The sequence below is a fragment of the Gymnoscopelus microlampas genome (genome assembly GCF_963454915.1).
Source record: "Gymnoscopelus microlampas genome assembly, chromosome: 10".
NCBI classification, from domain to species: Eukaryota; Metazoa; Chordata; class Actinopteri; order Myctophiformes; family Myctophidae; genus Gymnoscopelus; species Gymnoscopelus microlampas.
The window spans coordinates 49865912-49888316 of NC_139947.1; the positions used below are offsets into that span (position 1 = coordinate 49865912).

The 22405-nt window shown below is 42.6% G+C and overlaps 1 protein-coding gene across 1 annotated transcript in view; it reads right to left on the minus strand.

Moving 5' to 3' along the window:
- The window catches only part of LOC311053583 (poly(rC)-binding protein 4-like), a gene marked incomplete at its 3' end in the record, with an annotated part of 51364 nt that overhangs the window by 6066 nt on the left and 22893 nt on the right, over positions 1–22405 (minus strand). The window contains exons 8-11 of the mRNA XM_084069191.1: positions 16154–16225; positions 12655–12696; positions 11350–11425; positions 7696–7745 (exon numbers count right to left, since the gene is read on the minus strand). Coding sequence (XP_083925317.1) covers positions 7696–7745; positions 11350–11425; positions 12655–12696; positions 16154–16225 — 240 coding nt within the window. The remainder of the gene's footprint in view (positions 1–7695; positions 7746–11349; positions 11426–12654; positions 12697–16153; positions 16226–22405) is intronic.

A 22405-nucleotide genomic window follows, 5' to 3' on the forward strand; every position in this document is an offset into this window, starting at 1 on the left:
GCACAAAATGTCCCCACATGTATAGTAGAATTTTACGCTGTGAGGACAATTTTCAATACGAATGTTATACTATTGTAGACAATGTTATACTCAGCTGCTCATCGGTGCCGTGCACCAAAAATAGCCGATCGATCTACAAGCACGCGACGCAGTGTGAATAGATTGGCTATTTTTGGGTTACGGTTATGGTAAACGCCATTCATAAAATCAGTCGCCATCCTAAAACAGTGGTGTCCTCACAAGTAATACAGTGTGTGTGTGTGTGTGTGTGTGTGTGTGTGTGTGTGTGTGTGTGTGTGTGTGTGTGTGTGTGTGTGTGTGCGTGTGTGTTTCCACCCATGTGTCAGCCGCTCTTTATCTGGCCAGCACACACACACACACACACACACACACACACACACACACACACACACACACACACACACACACACACACACACACACACACACACACACACACACACACACACACACACACTTCATCACCAGCCAGCCCACACACTATATATCTGGCAGCATAACCTCTGCCACTATAGCCCTGACACTCTGCACTTTACCATGATACCCCAGGCCTACAATCTGATCCAACAGACCTACCTACCCACCCTGCACTTACCACCATACCCCACGCCTACGTAGTGTTGATTTTGACAGCAAATCTTGATTTAGTTTTAGTCATAGTCTTTTGAATAAAATTGCATTTAGTTTTAGTCATATTTTAGTGTTCTGAAATGTTTTAGTTTTAGTCTTGTTTTAGTCGACTAAAATGTATGTTGGCGGTGCCTTGGTGGCGTCGTAATGGCTGATTTTACACTCGGTCGCATGCTGAAAATAGCAGATCTACAAGCTCACGTTGTGAGCTTGTAGATCTGCTATTTTCAGCATGCACACCCTAGGGCAACCAAGCATAAAATGACTTGTCTTAGTTCTACTGGATCTCGTCTCCACTCGTCTCTCTCTAACATTTTAGTCTAGTTTTTATTTGTTGACGAAGTTGTCAGTATATTTAGTCTTAGTTTTAGTTAGCTTCGTTTTTATTTAGTTTTTATTTAGTTTTCGTCAGTGTAAAAAGGTAGTCGACGAACATTTTTCGTCATAGTTTTAGTCGACGAAATCAACACTGCTCCTATGTTACGATTCAACAGACCTGCGCCCCATGGAGCTGCTACATAATCCAGTAGGCAAATGTCCAAATTGGGTCATAAAAGCGGAACAAAAGCAGAAACGTATTGTGACTCAGAATCAATCAAAACCTTTTTATTCTCCCGAAAATATCTGATCTACAAGCTCGGTAGATCGACTATTTTCGAAAAGCTTTAGTATAAAATAGGGCTTAAAGGAGTAGTTCACCCCAAAAATTACTTATTTACTATCAATTACACACAGAGACGTCTGGGAGAAATGCAGGGCCCGGTGTGAAGTCGTGCGTGCGCGATTTTTTGGTGGTTATTTGCGGTTATTTCTTTTAATAATTCTTAATAAACGTGATTCTATTCACTTAAGAAAAAACTAACTAACTTAAGCTGACAAATAACTGTCAATAATTGTAGTGGGGTAAAAAGTGCCTTATTAGCCTGAAATATAAAGTACCAAAACATTAAACAACTTGAAGTTGAATTCAAAGTACCTCAAAATTGCACTCAAATACTTGAGTAAATGTACTTAGTTACTTAGGCCAAACTGGGCCCACCACCGCTCCAGCCAGTGTATTGTATTGTATACACACGGTATGTTTTGAATCATTTTTTTCCCATTATGTTTTCCATTAGCGAGGAGATGCATCTAGCCCGGCTTGCGTTTGGGAAGTGATTTGTTTGGGAAGTCACCGCGACTCGGAGAAATCAATAACCTTTTAGCCACTCAGATTAATGAGAGGCAAAATATGCCCGCTCTCATCTCTCTTACCGGGACCAGGCACACAGTTGCAATTAACCCATTGAGACCTGAAGCCGATTCTACATGTCTCCTAAATTTCAACAGTGTTCTCAAAAACGTATGTTTCTATATCAGTGGTGCTCAATCTTTTTCATGTCAAGGACCGCCAAAATTATATGTATTTGGCTGCGGACCCCCATCAAAATATCTTGTTTCAGGGACCCCCCAGAAGCAAAGATTTGAGTTAAAAATGTTCGCTTTAAAAATATATATATTCAAAGATTTGCACACATTTTAACGATTTTTCAAAAATAGCAGATCTACAAGCTCGTAGCGCGGCACTCGGTGCCGCGCTATGAGCTTGTATATCTGCTATTTTGGAATAGCCCAAAGTGTAAAATAATGCTTTTTAGCTCAAATCTAAAAATGACACAGTTCCAGGTCTTAATGGGTTAAGGAAGGCTATGGGAGAAGGAAAAAAAAACGTTGTGCCGTTGACGTGCGTGATGGATGACGGCGCGGCCGAAGACAAACAATGTGATTGCAATATTTAGAGTGGTCCGCATTATACAGTACATACAGTACAGTCACTCACGGCAATGGTACTTGTTCTTTTCTTCTTCTTTTTTTGGTATTCTGCTTTTGTCCTTTTCTTCAAAATTACAGTTCCGTGATCATAACTTATCCAGGCCATAAGAAGTCATTGTGGCATGGCCTGAAAGAACAATTGATGTACTGTAATATAATATATATATATATATCCCATTAAGACCTGGAGAAGCATCTGTGTCATTTTTAGATTTGAGCTAAATTTAAGTATTATTTTACACTTTGGCTATTTTTGAAAAAATCATGAAAATGTGTACAAATCTTTGAATATATATTGTTTTAAAGTGATCACGTGTAACTCAAATCTTTGCTTCTGGGGGGTCCCTGGAACAACATATTTTGAGATGGGGGGCCCGTGGCCAAATACATATAAATGTTGGGGTCCTTGGGCATGAAAAAGTTTGAGAACCACTGACATAGTAACATAAGTTTTTTTCAAAAAACTGTTTTTTTTGTTGGAAGACATTTTGTACAATCGGCCTCAGGTCTTAATGGGATATACAACTACTTCTGTATTATAGAAATAGATCAAGATTAGTCTCACGTGGCCATGCGATCGGGCATCTGGGGAGAAAACCTCCACAAACAAAACCTACTCCCACTGCTTTGGAAACCAAGCCTGATACACATCCCCATATATGAAGGACTGGCCTAAGGTTGGTTCTGCAATATACGGTTTGTGTATGTATATGTGTGTGTGTATATATATATATATATATATATATATATATATATATATATATATATATATATATATATATATATATATATATATAAAAATCACACCCTGTGTGAAGGTAGCGGCGCTTTTGATACATTTTGTCATTGATATGTGTTTATAATGTGTTTATAGCCACGTGTCATGTGAAGCTTGACCAATCACTTTGTTGACGCACCTGACCAATCACTTTGTTGACGGACCTGACCAATCACTTTGTTGACGGACCTGACCAATCAGAACGTTGAAGGACCTGACCAATCAGAACGTTGACGGACCTGACCAATCAGAACGTTGACGGACACGGACAAAGTCAGGTATAGAGCAGGATCCGCCCTATACCTAAAGGTATAGAGCCGCTAAAAATAACAGTGGGAAGAGAGGGGACAGGGTGTCGCATAGCCCTAGAATGGCGGCTGTAATATTACACACATTTCATGTATTCCAGATACACAGCCATAGATCACTCCTATGCCTGCGCCCGGGTAGCAGACTGATCGTGGCAGCATTTAAAGTTATGGCACCGCCTGTGTACTCCACCCAATAATCATCAATTGCGGCGACTTGGGAGTCAGATATTGTCCTCTAGTTTCATATCCATTTAAAAGCTCTTGACTGACTGAAACCCTTGTAACACTGTGTACAATAGAAAGGTTTTTCTCCGGTGTGGATACTAGAGATGCGCGGATGGCCTCTCACGTCACCCGAATCCGCATGTACAAATGTTACAAAAAAAGGAAAGAGTGGCAATCTATTCCCACTCATCTCCATTCTGGGCTGGCTGGTTGCAGAGTTGGCAGTGTTGAAAGCTCCCCCCTCATGGACTCTAATGTCTGTTCTGGGTGAGCAGGGTCGTGGTAGCCTTTTCTCAGGAGGTCAGCGGCTTGCCCGCGGCAGTTCTGGACTTCCTCGGGGTCGGGATTCTCGGCGTTGGCCCTTTCCGTTAGGGTGTTCAGCTGCGCCGTAATGCCGCTTAATACGTCCTGCGTATCATTATCGGACGCTCCTTCTGCATTATCCCTGCGAAACCTCGCAAAGTACCACAGAGCAGATACCGCCGAGCAGATTCCTGCGCCCAGCGCTACTCCATGTCGAAATTCATTTGTACCTGGCCTCCCTATGCAAAACCCGCCCAGTTCTGCAGCCGCCATAAGAATACCCTGAATGGGGGTACACATGTTCGTTCATGTGCGTTCCCACACGCTGCACGAAGGTTTGAGGACGCCGCCGACCCCTGACCGCTTCGAGGACATCACGAATCTCAACCAGAAGCTGTGACACCGCCTGCATTTTCCACAGTTGATTGTTGCCGATGCTCTTCAACGTCGTCGAGAAGGAAAGGAGGAGCCTCTCCCTCTTCTTTGTCTCGCTCTCAGGAAACTCCCCTCAGGACACGTACCCACACATCGTACTGAGAGGAAGTGAAAGTCTAAAGACAATTCACAGCTTATGTATAGGCTGACCAAGAGCTGAGGTCTGACATCACACGAAACACAAACCGTTGCAGTGCAAGCCTAGAAATGACGATTTGCACAGGCTATACCGTCAGTGTTGCCAGATTCTGTGAGAGAAACAAGCAACCAGGTCTAGGAAACCCAGCCCAAAACAAGCGACTATGGGGCCACATGAGTACTCTAACATATACATCAGCTATTTGAAAATAGCCGATCTACAAGCTCACAACGTGTCGCGATGTGAGCTTGTAGATCGGCTATTTTCAATTATAATCTTGCGGGGAAATTATAATAACCAGATCTGGCAACACTGACGTCTGCCGTCCCTCCAATATTTGAGCAAGACTGACGTCATCACCACGACGACAGACATCCACATAGAAGCAATGCGGTTGCGTCTGTTTGTCCATCTCTGAGCAGCTCATCTCAGACAACCAATGGACTCATCATTGTGAAACTTTGCATGCACACTCCCTCAGTAGGCCATGGAAGAACCTCCGTCCCAATTACTACTAGTTTTTTTTTCTCCCATCTGCCTCACGGTGGCCCCTGTTATGTTTTGGCCCCGTAACATAACAGGAACCGGGCGGTCATACAATCCAAAAACGTCCCCCGGATTCCTTGGATCATGATGCATCTCCCCCATAGGCAGGGTTGCCAGATTTGCTTATTATAATTTCCCCGCAAGATTTCATTTGAAAATAGCCGATCTACAAGCTCACAACGCGTCGCATCGCGACGCGTTGTGAGCTTGTAGAACTGCTATTATCAAATGGCTGATGTACATGTTAAAGTGCTCACGTGGCCCATAGTGGCTTCTTTTGGGCTGGTTTTCCTAGACCTGGTTGCTTGTTTCTCTCACATAATCTGGCAACACTGCCCATAGGCCACATACACGTTTAACTAGATTGTCCTCTATCCTTCTTCAAAACAAACACTACCCCATGCAGAGTTTGTCCCAAACTCACACAAATCAGTCATGTTATCAACATGCATCAGCCAGATACTTCATATTACATTCCAGATGGCTATGATTGGCTTCCAACGTTAGCAGGAGGGACCCGTTTTACACAACAATGCAAAACAAATCATGAACACGGCATCCAATCTACCCCAAATTTGAATCACGCTTTCAGGGGTTCCTGTCAACAGAGTATTTCTACCTTGCAGTATTGATACTTTTACTTAAGTAAAACATTTGAGTACTTTTTCCACCACTGATTTTATGTACAAATCAAAAAATATATTACATACACATATATATATATAAATATATGGAAGGATGGAGCACACATCCAGCCCAGGCAGAGGCTGAGAGAGAGAGAGAGAGAGAGAGAGAGAGAGAGAGAGGGGTTGGCAGGTTGTTTTACTGGGGGTTTTGGCAGCAGCTTCTAAGTAGGTCAGGGAACATGAGAGGATTTACAGGGTACTCATGGGAGGCACTCCAAGACACTGCAGTTTCAACCCAGACCATAACGCAAAGGGATCCATACACGCACACGTACGCACAGTCGCACACGCACACACACGCACACGCACACACACGCACACGCACGCACACGCGCACGCACACGCACACACCCTTTTAACCTTGGGTGCGTGCGAGGTTAGAATAGCAGGATAATTAGTCGATAATCCCTTTCAAAAAGTCTCACAGCAGTGACTCTCGACCTTTTCCCACTTCAAGGACCCCCCCCCCCCACCCACACACAGTTTTTATTATGCATAAGCCCCACGGACCCCCATTTTGATAACCCCCCCCGCCAAACTACACAGTCAAATCCTTAATGTTTATTTAACTAAGGAAGAAGCCCAACAAACCCACGGTGAGGCCTTTCAGGCAAGCTGCAAGAGGAGCCTGCAGTACCACCACGGCCCAAGACCACCATCACGCCAGAATGAAATGTTTGGAGCGGGTCCTGGACCTGTTGAGACGAAGGAGGAGCCCGGCCAGGAGGCCACCCAACAGAGCCTAGTCCCCTCCACGTGCCAGAGCCTCTCCTCTCCCCCGGTCCCGGCAGAGTAGTTCCGGGGGAGCGGATGGAGTGGCCCTGTCTTGCCCTAAGAGGAGTGTAGCTACTGGGACGTAAGTCGGGGCTTGATCAACCCCGGCCGGGTCACCTGGGCGAGGGTGTATGTTGTTGGCGAGACCCGAAACACCCCGATGACCCCAGGCTACAACACTGATGATACATCCCAGGTGCATCCACGAGATGTTTTTTTTTATTTAACTCTGAGAGTGTATAAATGGAACCAAATGGACCCGTTAACGGGTCCATTTGGTTCCGTTTATACACTCTCAGAGTTACTCACTCTGAGAGCATCCGTTTGGACCACTGATGGTCCCCGGGTCCCACGTTGAGAAACGGCGTCATTACAAGACATCCCATATAGTCCAGGGGCCAACACTGATATTTTCACAAATTGGTACCACCTGAGGTGGCCGTAAAGTTTTTGTATTTTTGTATTCCTACATGTCTCTAGTTTATATTTTGGTATGATACATCTTCCAATTCAGTAGCTTAATGGCAGTTATCACCATCTACCAGCTAATGTATCCGGTAGGAGACACAAAGTAGAATCTTTGTGTCTCCTACCGGAAATACACCCGGGCATCAAATTATTGCGACAAAAAACAAAATATATCCATGTATTCAAGGCTTCATGGGCTGTGTTTTCTTTCTGGTCTGACATATTCAACGTCACGAACGTGCCGTCCCCTTGGTACTTGATGTACAGAAACAGGATGGAAATAGGCTCTTGACCGATGATGGGTCAAGGCTACAGTACTTACTATATATATTGTTAGTCTGAGTCAACTATAATACCTCTGTCTCATAGCATGAACGAGAAGGAACGTGTCTTGTTTCCATCACTGCCGATAGATAGCCGGAACCGCTAGATACACGTGACTGTCTGAGTCATTTGTCCTGGGAATGAACGCTGATTGAAACCTTTCTTTCTCTCCCAGTACACAAACACAAACGCCAGATGTATGCCAGTGCAGGGTGTTAGTGGTGGGAGGGGCTTTTATGCTTACATCGTTAGGAATAAGCAGCTCCTGAGATGTCTGGGAGTTGGAGTCCATCCCTATAACGAGAGGAAAATACATACATTAGCTTTAATGAGTCGACATGTCAGGTATTCACATTCGCTGTGTCGGGGAGAAACCTTGTATGTTTCATCTTTCTATGTCTCGCAGGCTACGTATCATTTTAACCTGTAAGGTCACCTTTTTAAGTCATTTCCATATAATTATATGAACAAAGAAACTGATATTATTGTTACAGTATATTTTCGTGTAGCCAGACAACTATTCCACAATCTCTGAATGCTATATAGAGTCTGGAACTACACCTCCTGAACGCTGAGAAAGGATGTCATCTGTCCGTCATTTCCGCACACATTTCTGATAAGCAGCAAGCTGTATAGACCAGGGGTCTTCAACGTTTTCAGGCCAAGGAAGCAGGGACCCCCCTCTATATTGTATAAAATTGTGTTTCAGATTAAACCTTTTTTGTTGACTTGGTCTGCTCTTTTTTCCCCTCTACACCTATACTGTACCTCTTTGCCAAAAATAGCAGATCTACAAGCTCACAACGCCTCGCGCTGCGAGGCGTTGTGAGCTTGTAGATCTGCTATTTTTGGCTAAAGTTCTCCTCAGAAAAGGGATGTTAGGGTTCAAGTGGTTAAGGTAAAAAAAATATATATCACACAAAGATTTGGCGGACCCCCTGTAGTAACTCTGAGGACCCCCTAGGGGTCCTGGACCCCCTGTTGAAGACCCCTGGTATAGACTTTGATTATTTACATTTATTTTAGGACAAATTTGCGCGACTGTAAAGAGGAAACGGAAGCGTCACATCCGTCTCTATCCCCCCATCATTTTCAGAGCTTCCCTTCCTCCAGACTGTATGATGTAAGCATTTGAAAATTGTGAGAGGCAACAGTCTGGCTCGCCAGACTAGATACAGTATGGACCCATTTAGACCGGGAAGTAATCTGTGTCATTTTTTGGATTTCTTTGGCTAACATTTGAATATATATTTTTAAAGCAAATTTAGCTTCTGGGGATTCTACAAATGTCTTCTAAATCCTAATCCTTCTCTGAAAAACGTTTGTTGCTATAATATCAGTGGTTCTCAAACTTTTCTATGTCAAGGACCACCCAAAATTATATGTATTTGGCCGCAGACCCCCCATCTCATAATTTGTTGTTCCAGGGACCCCCAGAAGCACAGATCGGAGTTAAAAATGTTGTTTTAAAAAATATATTCAAAGATTTGCACAAAATGTCCACGATTTTTCTAAAAAATAGCAAATCTACAAGCTCATAACGCGGCATTCGGTGCCGCGCTATGAGCTTGTATATCTGCTATTTTTGAATGGCCAAATAAATCTTAAAATGACACAGATGTGTTCCCGGTCTTAATGGGTTAAATATCAAAAGTTGTCCATTGTCTGTTGTCCTACCTTTAATAAACTGACCAGTCCAGCTCTCTCTCTCTCTCTCTGTCTGGCTGAGCATATTCATTTCACATAATAGCTGCCATTGTGGCAGGGAGCTCTGCGAGGGCAGTAGTGAACCATTACCACTCCTTCCTAGTCACTGTCATAAGGACATAATCATCAGGGCTCTTAATGACAAAGCGCCCACAACTCGGGTGCATTAAAAATGTACAAGTACAAAATGGAGCGCAGTTCTCCATGCTCGTTTAGAGACGTTCCATTTCAGCAGGATTTTTAAACTTTCATGTCATCATGGGCCCCCGATTACATTTTACATCATAGGCCAGAGACGCCCGTTTGAAATAACTCGTTTCCTTTCGGCTGTTCCCTTCAGGGGTCGCCAAAGGGAATCATCTGCCTCCATCTCACCCTGTCCCTCTGTCTCCTCCTCTTTCACACCAACTAACTTCATGTACTCTTTCACTACATCCATACATCTCCTCTTTGGTCTTCCTCCAGGCCTCCTGCCTGGCAGTGTTGATTTTGACAGCAAATTTTGATATATAGTCATAGTCTTTTGAATAAAATTCCATTTAGTTTTAGTCATGTTTTAGTCATCTGAAATGTTACAGTTTTTGTCTAGTTTTAGTCGACTAAATATCATTAAAATTATAGTCAACTAAATCTACAGTTGATTTAGTCGACTAAAATGTATGTTGGCGGTGCCTCGATGGCGTCGTAATGACTGATTTTACACTTGGTTGCATGCTGAAAATAGCCGATCTACAAGCCCACGCAGTGCGACGCGTTGTGGGCGCTTGTAGATCTGCTATTTTCAGAGCACAACCAAACATAAAATGAAATTGTTCTACTGGATCTCTTCTCCACTAGTCCCTCCCCAACATTTGAGTCTAGTTTTTATTTTCTGACGAAATTGTCAGTACATTTAGTCTTAGTTTTAGTCATTGTAGCTTAGTTTTTATTTAGTTTTTATTTAGTTTTCGTCAGTGAAAAAAGGTAGTCGTTATAGTTTTAGTCGACGAAATCAACACTCCTGCCTGACAGTTCCAACCTCAGCATCCTTCTACCAATATACTCACTATCCCTCCTCTGTACATGTCCAAACCATCTCACTATCCCTCCTCTGTACATGTCCAAACCATCTCACTCTCTCTCCTCTGTACATGTCCAAACCATCTCACTATCCCTCCTCTGTACATGTCCAAACCATCTCACTATCCCTCCTTTGTACATGTCCAAACCATCTCACTATCCCTCCTCTGTACATGTCCAAACCATCTCACTATCCCTCCTCTGTACATGTCCAAACCATCTCACTCTCTCTCCTCTGTACATGTCCAAACCATCTCACTATCTCTCCTCTGTACATGTCCAAACCATCTCACTATCTCTCCTCTGTACATGTCCAAACCATCTCACTATCTCTCCTCTGTACATGTCCAAACCATCTCACTCTCTCTCCTCTGTACATGTCCAAACCATCTCACTATCTCTCCTCTGTACATGTCCAAACCATCTCACTATCTCTCCTCTGTACATGTCCAAACCATCTCACTATCTCTCCTCTGTACATGTCCAAACCATCTCAGTCTGGCCTCTCTGGCTTTATCTCCAAAACATTTAACATGTGCTGTCCCTCTGATGTAATCGTTCCTGATCCTATCCATCCTTGTCACTCCCAGAGAGAACCACAACATTTTAGTCTCTGCTACACTCTGAGAATGCATTGTGCTCCGTGTTCAGAATGCTCAGGCGGTGACCTCACAGTGTGCACTTGATGTTCAATTTATTTACCAACGGTCAGTGAAAACAACACACCTTGCCCTGTGGAGGGTGTAATATTGTGTTGTTGCTTCACGCCTCTGTGCCTGGCATCTGTATTGTCCCTCACTGCTTCCTGTACCTGCCTAATGCACCGGCCGGGTGCCAGATAATGAACAACAGTTTTTGTACTCTACAGTACTGGAGATTAACTCATTAAGACCGGGAACGCATCTGTGGAACCACTTAAACCATTATTTTATACTGTGGCTATTTTTGAAAAATTGTGAAAAATTTTGCAAATCTTTGAATATATATATTTTTAAGCAGACATTTTTTAACTAAAATCTTTGCTTCTGGGGGTCCCTGGAACAAGTCCTTGACATGAAAAAAGTTTGAAAACCACTGATATTATAGCAACATGTATAACAGGCATAACATTGTTATTAGTATACATACATACCAGGTATGACAGTAGACGTAGGCTGGCCTAGTGGACTCAGGCTCTGCTGCAGTGATAACTGATGTAACTTGGCCAACTGTGGAATAGAAAGCCAGTTATATAATATAATCAAGAGCACTTACACAAAGCCATAAAACAAAAGCAATCCTGTTGCTATACTGAATAATAATACAAGCACAAATACAGTAGTTTCAGTATTAAAGGAGAATTTCTATAAAAAAAATACTTATTTTCTATCAATTACACACCCCATGAAGCCTTGAATTAATGGAGATTTGTTTTGGTCGCATTCCTGAGACAATAATTTGATGACCGGGTCAACGGTCAATAGGAGACTCTCAGTGTTGATTTCGTCGACTAAAACTATGACGAAAAATGTTCGTCGACGACCTTTTTTCACTGATGAAAACTAGATAAAAAACGAAATAAAAACTAAGCTACGATGACTAAAACTAAGACTAAATATATTGACAATTTCGTCAACAAATAAAAACTAGACTAAAATGTTAGTGAGGGACTAGTGGAGAAGAGATCCAGTAGAACTAAAAGACAAGTCATTTTACATTTTGTTTGGCTTTGGGTGTTGCGCTCTGAAAATAGCAGATCTACAAGCTCACAACGCATCGCAGCGCGACGTGTTGTGAGCTTGTAGATCGGCTATTTTCAGCATGCAACCAAGTGTAAAATCAGCCATTACAACGCCATCAAGGCACCGCCAACATACATTTTAGTCGTCTAAATCAACTGTAGATTTTGTCGACTAAAATCTTATGAAATTTAGTCGACTAAAACTAGACCAAAACTAAAACATTTCAGATGACTAAAATATGACTAAAACTAGACCAAAACTAAAACATTTCAGATGACTAAAATATGACTAACACTAAATGTAATTTAGAAGAATTCAAAGCTTCACGGGGTGTGTAATTGATAGAAAAATAAGTCATATTTTGGGGCGAACTACTCCTTTAACTCATATACTGCCTAGAACGACTAAAACGACTTCTGTCCATAAGCCATGCCTGCCAAGAACGACTAAAACGACTTTAAAAAAAATAAAAAAAAAAATAAATATTTTTTTTTTATTTTTATTTTTTTTAGATTTTTATTTTTATTTTTTGACCCAAAGACCAAGGAGATATGATTTTTCGAAGATATAGACTCCCATCCACTTCCTTGTTAACTTAAAACTTAAAAATTCTGTATCTCGGCTCCTGAGTACTTTTTTTTTTCAATGAAAAATATGGCAGTGTTCAAACGCGGCCAGAAATAATTCTGCCAGTGAATGAGTTAAGGGTTATATACCTCTGAATGTGGAATGCCGTATTGGTTTTGCACAGTGTAGGCCTGCAGCATGGGGAAACAAAGAGAGAAAAAAACTCTGCATTAGGTATATTACATCGATATAAACTCTCTCTCCACTAGCTGCCCCATAACTCTTTATGGTTGTTAATGTAAGTGCTTTAGTGCCATGCATTATACTGGCAACAAGCTGAGGCATGGCATTCTTTATATCCAGGTATATTGTTCATTCAACAACATTGGTGTCTTATTTATGTCAGTGGTTCTCAAAGTGGGGTCCCGGGGCTGGGGTTCGAGCTTGGGGGTCCCCAGCCAGGGGGTCCCCAGCAAAATGAGTTAAAAAAGCATCACAATAACTATTATAAAATAACTATTATAACCCTATTCTATAATTTGACTATTTGAAAATAGCAGATCTACAAGCTCACGACACGTCGCATGGCGACGTGTCGTGAGCTTGTAGATCTGCTATTTCCCCCCAAAATACCCCCCCCCCACACTCAAAACTCAATACTCAATGAATGACTGTATGTCAGCTGTGTGCTAATGCTCCTCATTTCCTGCAGCTCTCTGCCATGCCCACCCCCCCCCCCCCCCCCCATTACTTCAACTATACCTATATCACCCATCCCCCCATTACTTAAATTATGCACACACACACACACGCACGCACGCACGCACGCACGCACGCACGCACGCACGCGCGCATAACCTGCTTATTCAGTCTCTCGCTCTGTCTCTCCCTGTGTGTGTGTGTGTGTCTCTCTCTCTCTCTCTCTCTCTCTCTCTCTCATTGGTTGACCTGGCATCCATAGTTTGTATAATTTATTAGTGCAGATTATTAATGTTTTAGACTGACTGATGCTATAGGCTCTTGGTTTACCTATAGTATATGATCCATAGATTACTGAGGCACTACACTGCCTCTCTGCATTCCATGCATGTGTTTACCTATGTAAATGTAAGTCTCTCTGGATCAGGGGTGATGCAACTTTGATGATGGAGAGGGCCACTATATTTCCACACTCACTCCAGAGGGCCTCATTGCATATACTGTCGGGCCATTCTGCTGCGACGCGTTTTGAGCTTGTAGATCGGCTATTTTTGCTACTTTTGAATTGGAATCCAGATTTTTTTTTGCTGTTTTTGAATTGGAATCCTGAAAAGTAACATTTTAATTTAATTTCAAATACATTTAGTTCTACTTATGTTACCTTTATGAACTTAAATACAAATACATTGGACATAAAAAAGACAATAGAATTTTAATACTAGTCATTAAGCTACTAATATAGACTGAAGTAATTAAAGCGGGTCATGTTTGCATGTTTGCAATTGTAACAGCTGAAATCAATGATATATCAGTATTCTGATATTAACCTGCGGGCCGCATTAAGTGAAGGTGGGGGGCGCATGTGGCCCCCGGGCCGCAAGTTGCCCATGTATGCTCTGGATGAAGAGCATCTACTAAATGCCTAAATCTGTCTGTCTGTCTTGTCAAGCAGCAGTCCTGTGTCTTCCTATCATTAGTGCGGGTGGTGTTTCAGTGGTTATATCCGGGTGGGGGTGCGGGTGGTGGTTATGGCCGGTTGGGGGTGCGGGTGGTGTTTCAGTGGTTATGGCCAGTGGGCGGGGCCCAGACGGCACTTAGCTAAAACTCAATTCTGGCTGACGCCAGCAGTCTGGCTAGTATTACCATCCATACCAAGAGAGCCCTGCTGAAAGCTTCTGATGATGATGAGGATGATGATGATGATGAGGATGAGGATGATGATGCCCCCAGATACATTGAGCCATGCATATCGTTGCTGTCGGGGCAGAAACCTCTTATCTCCATATTTAACCTTTTTCTGTTTTTTCCCCGTAAATTAATGCCCTACTTGATCCATACTACAGCGTCACACAAAAGCATCAGAAGTAGCAGATCTACAAGCTCTAAACGCGGTGCGAAGCGCAAATCTTTGCTTCTGAGAGGGGGGGGGGGCATCTCAAAATATTTGAGATGGGGGGGCCCCCGTGGCCACATGCATATCATGTCGGGGGTCCTTGACATGAAAATGTTTGAGAACCACTGTCCCATTGTGTTTGGGAGTGCAGAGCAATGAGGGGCTAAATGTGATGTGAGCGGGGGGGCAGTGCAAGGCTGTGCTGTGCGGTGGGGGGGTGTTCGCTGCTTGGTGTCGAGTTGCAGCATGCAGGCAGTCAGGCTGGGGGGGGGGGGTTCTGCTCTGTGATGATGACAGAACAGAACAATGGCTCCAGCTTTACGTTCAGCTGTTGCTTTTCAATATGCTCCGTGTGCCAGATGATGGACTGCGTCATTCTGGACATACCACAACCACTGCCCCCATCACCCTAAACCCACCCACCCACCCACCCACCCACCCAGCACCCTGCAAACCATGAAACTCATTCCTCTATAAGCCTCCATTCTAAGGAGGCCTGTTCCATAATCCAAGCATAGTACCAACGACATGTCATGCATGCATGTGTCTGTCTGTCTGCCAGTGTTGCCAGATTTTTTGCGAGAGAAATAAGCAACCAGGTCTATGAAAACATGCCCAAAATAAGCGACTAGGGCAGGTCAGTCAAACTCTATTGTCTGATGTTATATTAACAAGTATTTGGCCACAAACCCCCATCTGAAAATATATGCCATCATAGGCCTCCGACCCACATACAAGATGTATGTTGTAAAATGTTTAAAAAACATTCCACATTTGGGAAAAAAAAAAAATAGCTGATCGGCAAGCTCACAAAGCGTTGCATCGCGATACAACGCAATGCGTTGTGAGCTTGTAGATCGGCTATTTTCAAAATGCTGATGTACAGGGAAAGCAAGCCCAAAGTCGCTCATATAATAATAATTGTACTTGTTGAGTATAGTGACAAATATAACTGATTCTGTCTATACTTTTACTTCTACTCCACTACATCTCTGAGGCAAATATTGTACTTTTACTCCACTACAATTATTTGAAAACTGTAGTTACTAGTTACTTTGCAGATATAAAGTATTGTATTATAAATCATACATTAACCACTTCAGCCCTATTACATATAGGCTATTTGAAAATAGCAGATCTACAAGCTCACAACGCGTCGCATCGCGACGCGTTGTGAGCTTGTAGATCGGCTATTTTCAAACATTTGAGTACTTTTACTTTCGGTACTTTAACTATATTTTGATGCCAATACTTTTGTACTTTCACTCAAGTAAATGTTTAATTCCGCACTTTTACTTGTAACAGAGTATTTCTGCATTGGAGTATTGTTACTTTTACTTCAGTAAAAAAAATACTTTCTCCACCACTGGTCACACGACCGAAAGCTTGCATTACAGCTTGCATTAAAAACTGTGATATCTGCACAGTGTGTTTTTTTCCTCTAAAAATAGCAGCTCCACACAATAAGCTCACTCATGCTCCTGTACAGAGCAGTCCTTGTTGTGCACACACACCATAACACACTCGTTGTCACAAGCTGCTGAGGTCACGCTCACCTGCTGGAGGTCGAGGCCGCCCTGGGTGACTGAGTAGAGAGGGTGGGGTGCAAATTCTGACGCCTCGTATACCTGCAGAGACACAATGAAACATTATGAAGCCTCATACACCTGCAGAGACACACACACACACACACACACACACACACACACACACACACACACACACACACACACACACACACACACACACACACACACACACACACACACACACACACACATCTAACATCTTTATTTGCGTTCACATTTACCAAGAAATTCTTGAACACAAACAATAGTAGATGCACAAACTCGGTAAAACTCAACGACAAGTATTTCAGGATACAGATCACGGGTACAGGAAGCATCGCCTCCTCCCTACATGACGGGGGCGGCAGTGGCTCAGGGGTAGAGTGGCTGGGTAGAGTGAACTGGAAACCGCAAGGTTCCCAGTTCGATCCCGGGCTGACTCCCCCAGAGTTAGTGTGGAAGTGTCCTTGAGCAAGACGCTGAACCCCTAATTGCTCCCGATGAGCAGGTTGGTGCCTTGTATGGTTTCCTCCGCCATCGGTGTATGAATGTGTGTGTGAATGGGTGAATGGCACAATCAATGTAAAGCTCTTTGGATAAAAGCGCTGTATAAATGCACCATTTACCATTTACCATACATGGCGACTGCCAATTATCACAGACACTGAACAGAATGTTAGCCAATGCCTTAGCTCTCGGCTTGGGCATTCCTGCAATCTGCAGGTCTCTCACAACTGATTTATGGACATTACCGAAGCTTCCAAATATGAACACAAGCAGTTTACATTTGTAACCAAGCTGTATAATAGCATCCTTAAGATGTTGGTATTAAGCACCTTGGTAAGGAATGCCTCTTCCAGACTGTGGTCAAATGTACATGCCACTTCCAAAATGGTCACTTCTCTACTGTCCTCATCAACAACAACATCTGGTGTATTAGCCGTGACATCGCACGCACGCACACTGAAAATCAGGTGTGTGCATACTGTATACTGTGCTGTATATTATAAACACATACACTAAATCTTCAACATGGGGTCCGGGACCCCTTGGGGTCCTCAGAGTTACTACAGGGGGGTCCGCCAAATATTTGTGGGATAGGATTTTTTTTTTCTTACATTAACCACTTGAACCCTAGCATCCCTTTTCTGAGGAGAACTTTACCCAAAAATAGCCGATCTACAAGCTCACAACGCCTCGCGCTGCGAGGCGTTGTGAGCTTGTAGATCGGCTATTTTTGGCAAAGAGTTATAGGTGTAGAGGGAAAAGAGAGCAGAAAAAGTTGATCTGAAACACAATTTTATACAATGTAGAGGGGGTCCCTGCTTCATCTCTCTCTCAGCTAGGGGGTCCTTGGCCTGAAAAGGTTGAAGACCCCTGCTCTATATCCTATCCATGGATCTTATAATCCGATATTCTGTTTTGATTGATTGATTGATTGATTGATTGATCTCCTCAGCCTGTTTTGTGTTCAAAGTGGTAACGTAACGTTTCTCATGCACTCCTGCTGTGTAAATGGTCCTATTCTGTCACCATGGTCAGTCTTTTTTTTGTTTCTCTTTTAATCGTTTTTTTACCCCAAATGAGTCAATGGATTCCTCCTCCACAAACACATTTAGTGCGTTGTCACTGCTGTTGTATTCCTACTGACTCGCCTGCCACTGGGAGGATGTAGAATAGAGCCTCTGTCCTACGCCCCCCCCCCCCCCCCCCAGCCCGTAGGAGTACATTAGGTGCAATTACAATTATCACCCTCCCCACCCGGCGTTCCTCCCCCGAACACGGGCCAACTGTGTCCGTTTAGACGCTCGACAAAACAGGATGCGCCATGTGGGCAGCTCATTTACCACTGCCAGTGTGTAAAGCAACTAAGTACATTTACTCAAGTACTGTACTGTACAATTTTGAGGTATGTTTTACTTTACTTGAGTATTTCCAATTTCTAATACTTTTACTTCTACTCCACTACATCTCGGATCCAATTATTGTACTTTTACTTCACTACAATTATTTGAAAACTTTAGTTACTAGTTACTTTGTCTATTTTGATTATTATTACAAAACATACATTACCCACTTCAGCCCTATATACATTACCATTTGAAAATAGCCGATCTACAAGCTCACAATGTGTCGCGATGTGACGCATTGTGAGCTTGTAGATCTGCTATTTTCAAAACAACTTTATACTATTTTAAAACTTCAAGTAGGACATTCTGAAAATACATTTTTAATTCCGGACTTTTACTTGTAACAGAGTGCTTCTACATTAGCCTGGTAAACCCTCCCTCCGGAAATCTCATTTCCATTTGATTCCAGGGGTGAGTCTGGCATGAACGCCCATTCTGCAATATTGGCTGTGTTCTGGAGTTGGGCGGGAGTAATACCGTTGACTGACAACCCCTTCAGCCAATGATCGTTTTTCCCCTTCAGCCAATCAGCAGTTCATTTTACCACCTCCAGACTATGTGACGCAACGGGACTTTTGAGACGGCCATGCCCAAAATAGGTTGCCTTATTGGGATACATGCGTGTCACTGCCCGCCCCTGCCGGTTCTCTAAATTTATATTTTTAAATAGGCTCTGTCATGATTAATTGACCACATATATGAAGTTAAACAACTAAATTCTATCCAAACGATATCTTAATAGTAAATTCCGTGCCTCAAAAAAGAAGTTTGAGACCGTTTTAAGAACGAAACTAAGAAGTGAAGGCACTCGGACAACAACAGTGGCTGCCGTTCGTCTTTTGTCGGCGGCACTCAGGCTGCACTCGGGTTCATTCGGGCTCACTCGAACTCGCCACCTGATTGGCCAACTGTCGCTGTCAATCACAGAACGATGTGCGACGACGCTGATAGGCTCGGTTTGCTGGTAATTCCACTAGAAACTCCCACAATGGGAAATCATGCCAGACTCACTCCTGGAATCAAATGGAAATGAGATTTCCGGAGGGAGGGTTTACCAGGCTACTTCTACATTGCAGTATTGATACTTTTACTTAAGTAAAACATTTTAAGTACTTTTCCCACCACCGATTGTCATCCTGGCTCAAACGCACTGTGACAGTGTCACCAGCAGATCTGATGGTACAATATAACTGCTGGTGGTTTTTGCTGTCTGCACTCACTTATGTACAGAATAAATGCCCCAGGGAATAAAAGTCCCTGAGGCGGTAATCACGGGGAGATGTCGTTGAATTTACCCTCAAGCATGGCTTGTATACTTCGTTGTACGATTGGTGTTGAGTGGTGGAAAACAGCCGACCTATAGACGGGTTTCCTGTTAGTAAACATGAGAGGATGCTGCGCGCGCAAGAGAGGGATTTGCATGCAATTTCTAAAGTGAGCCTATAGAGGACGCCATTACCCGCAGCAGCTCTGGTCAAATGTCCATTCATAAAGAAATGGTCTTCACCGGGTTTAATGAAAGTAGATTAAATTATGCAGTTTGTAATATCTTGTTTACTCAATAAAAATGATTTGTCGGAAGTTGGATCTGTTTGTATATAATAGCAGCATTATGCCTATTATGCCTATAATAGCAGAATTATGCCTATTAGTAGGGGGTGCTAACCACAAAAAATGGCCAAATCGTTACGCGGCGGATAAAAGCATGAAATTTGATACAGATGTCCCTTGGGTCATCCTAAAACATCCTAGAAGGGGTGCCAAAAAAAATCTTAAACAGGAAGTGAGTTATGGACAAAATTCAAAATGGCCACCTAAACTGTTGACCGTTGACTCAAAAGACACCAAAAGAATCTCCAAAAAGCATAAAATTTGGCACATATGTCCCTTGGGTCATCCTAAGACATCCTAGAAGGGGTGCCCAAAGGAATCTGAAACAGGAAGTGAGTTATTGACGAAATTGAAAATGGCCGCCTAGTGTTGTCGATTGACTCAAAAGACAACTAAAGAATCTCATAAAAGCATACAATTTGGCACACATGTCCCTTTGGTCATCCTAAGACATCCTAGAAGGGGTGCCCAAAAAAATCTTAAACAGGAAGTGAGTTATTGACAAATTTTAAAATGACCGCCTACAGTGTTATCGATTGACTCAAAAGACAACTAAAGAATCTCGTAAAAGCATACAATTTGGCATACATGTCCCTTGGGTCATCCCAAGACATCCCAGAAGGGGTGCCCAAAAAAATCTTAAACAGGAAGTGAGTTATTGACAAAATTGAAAATGACCGCCTACAGTGTTGTCGATTGACTCAACAGACAACTAAAGAATCTCATAAAAGCATACAATTTGGCATACATGTCCCTTGGGTCATCCTAAGACATCCTAGAAGGGGTGCCTGAAATGATCTGAAACAGGAAGTGAGTTATTGACTAAATTGAAAATGGCCGTGTACAGTGTTGACAGATGATGCAAAAGACACTCATTAAAAATAATCTCATAAAAGCATGACATTTGGTACAAATGTCCCTTGGGTGATCTGAATGCATCTTAAGGGGTGCAAAAAAAAAGTTTTAATAGTCTCTCAATGGAAAACACTCCTCCCCCACGGGCTGTACTGCTACAACATTCAAATCGAGCAGTTTGCCAATCTGTCATTTGGTCCAGAAACCTGAAAGCTATGCAATCTCTACCATCTCCTGACAAATATGGATGGATTAAAGTCGCTGATTTGTGGACACCTTTATGGACACTCTTTCCAGAGGCTGCCAAAGTTTGTAGAGAACTCAAGTGTGGCTGCAAAGCTGAGCCCTTCTGTTCGAGAAAGTGTAGATGCCGGGATGCTGGGTTACCTTGCAGAGCATTATGCCAATGTGCTGGTAATTGCGAAATGGCACACATGAATACATGTAGTTACTAAACACTAATCACAAAAAAACAGTAATGATCAAGAAGAAAATACATGAGAAGATTGTATGTAAAGAAGATTGAGTGTAAAACCAGCAGGAAGATGTAGAGTGCAAAATAAATAAGATGCAGAGATAAAATAAGAATAAGCAGAGTAAAATAAGATGCAGAGTAAAGAATAAATAAGAATATGCAGAGAGTTAGATAAATAAAGAAGATTCAAAGAGTAAAATAAAAAAAATAATGCTGAAAGTAAAATAAATAAGATGATGTAGAAATTAAAACAGAAGGTAGACTACAAAATACGGCAGATTATGCACTGCATAACCTGTCGTATTGAGTCTGCATAATATGCAGACTGCCGTGGTCAACTGTTTAAACAGCCATTTAGAATTTCTTCAACATGGTCCCTTCCTAAAAAGTTTAATAAACAAGCAAACAAACAAATAAATAACCCCTTCTAGGATATATTAAGAAGCACTCAATGTACGTACCAAATGGTACACTTTTATGACGTCCCTTTATGTTTTCTTTTGTGTCAACTGCTTTAGGCAGTCACTTCCTGTTTAAAACCTCTTTGGGCACCCCTTGTAGGATGCATTCAGATCACCCAAGGGACATTTGTACCACATTTCATGCTTTTATGAGATTCTTTAGGTATCTTGCATCATCTTTCACACTGTAGGCGGCCATTTTCAATTTAGTCAATAACTCACTTCCTGTTTCAGATAATTTTGAGCACCCCTTCTAGGATGTGTTAGGATGACCCAAGGGACATACTGTATGTGCCAAATTGTATGCTTTTTGGAGATTCTATAGGCTTTTTGAGGCAATCGCCAACACTGTAGCCGGCCATTTTCAATTTTGTCAATAACTCACTTCCTGTTGAAGACTTTTTTGGGCACCCCTTATAGGATGTCTTAGGATGACCCAAGGGACATATGTGCCAAATGTTATGCTTTTTGGAGATTCTTTAGTTGTCTTTTGAGTCAATCGACAACACTAGGCGGCCATTTTCAATTTGGTCAATAACTCACTTCCTGTTTCAGATTTTTTTGGGCACCCCTTCTAGGATGTCTTAGGATGACCCAAGGGACATATGTGCCAAATTTTATGCTTTTTGGAGATTCTTTTGGTGTCTTTTGAGTCAACGGTCAACAGTTTAGGTGGCCATTTTGGATTTTGTCCATAACTCACTTCCTGTTTAAGATTTTTTTGGGCACCCCTTCTAGGATGTTTTAGGATGACCCAAGGGACATCTGTATCAAATTTCATGCTTTTATCCGCCGCGTAACGATTTTTCACTTAGCACCCCCTACTATATCTAAATCCCGAACACAACAACAGAGTGAAGGGCGCTTCCGGTTCGTTCTACCCGGGCATGTGCAGATTGCGCATTCTACTCTGTGATGACGTCGCGTG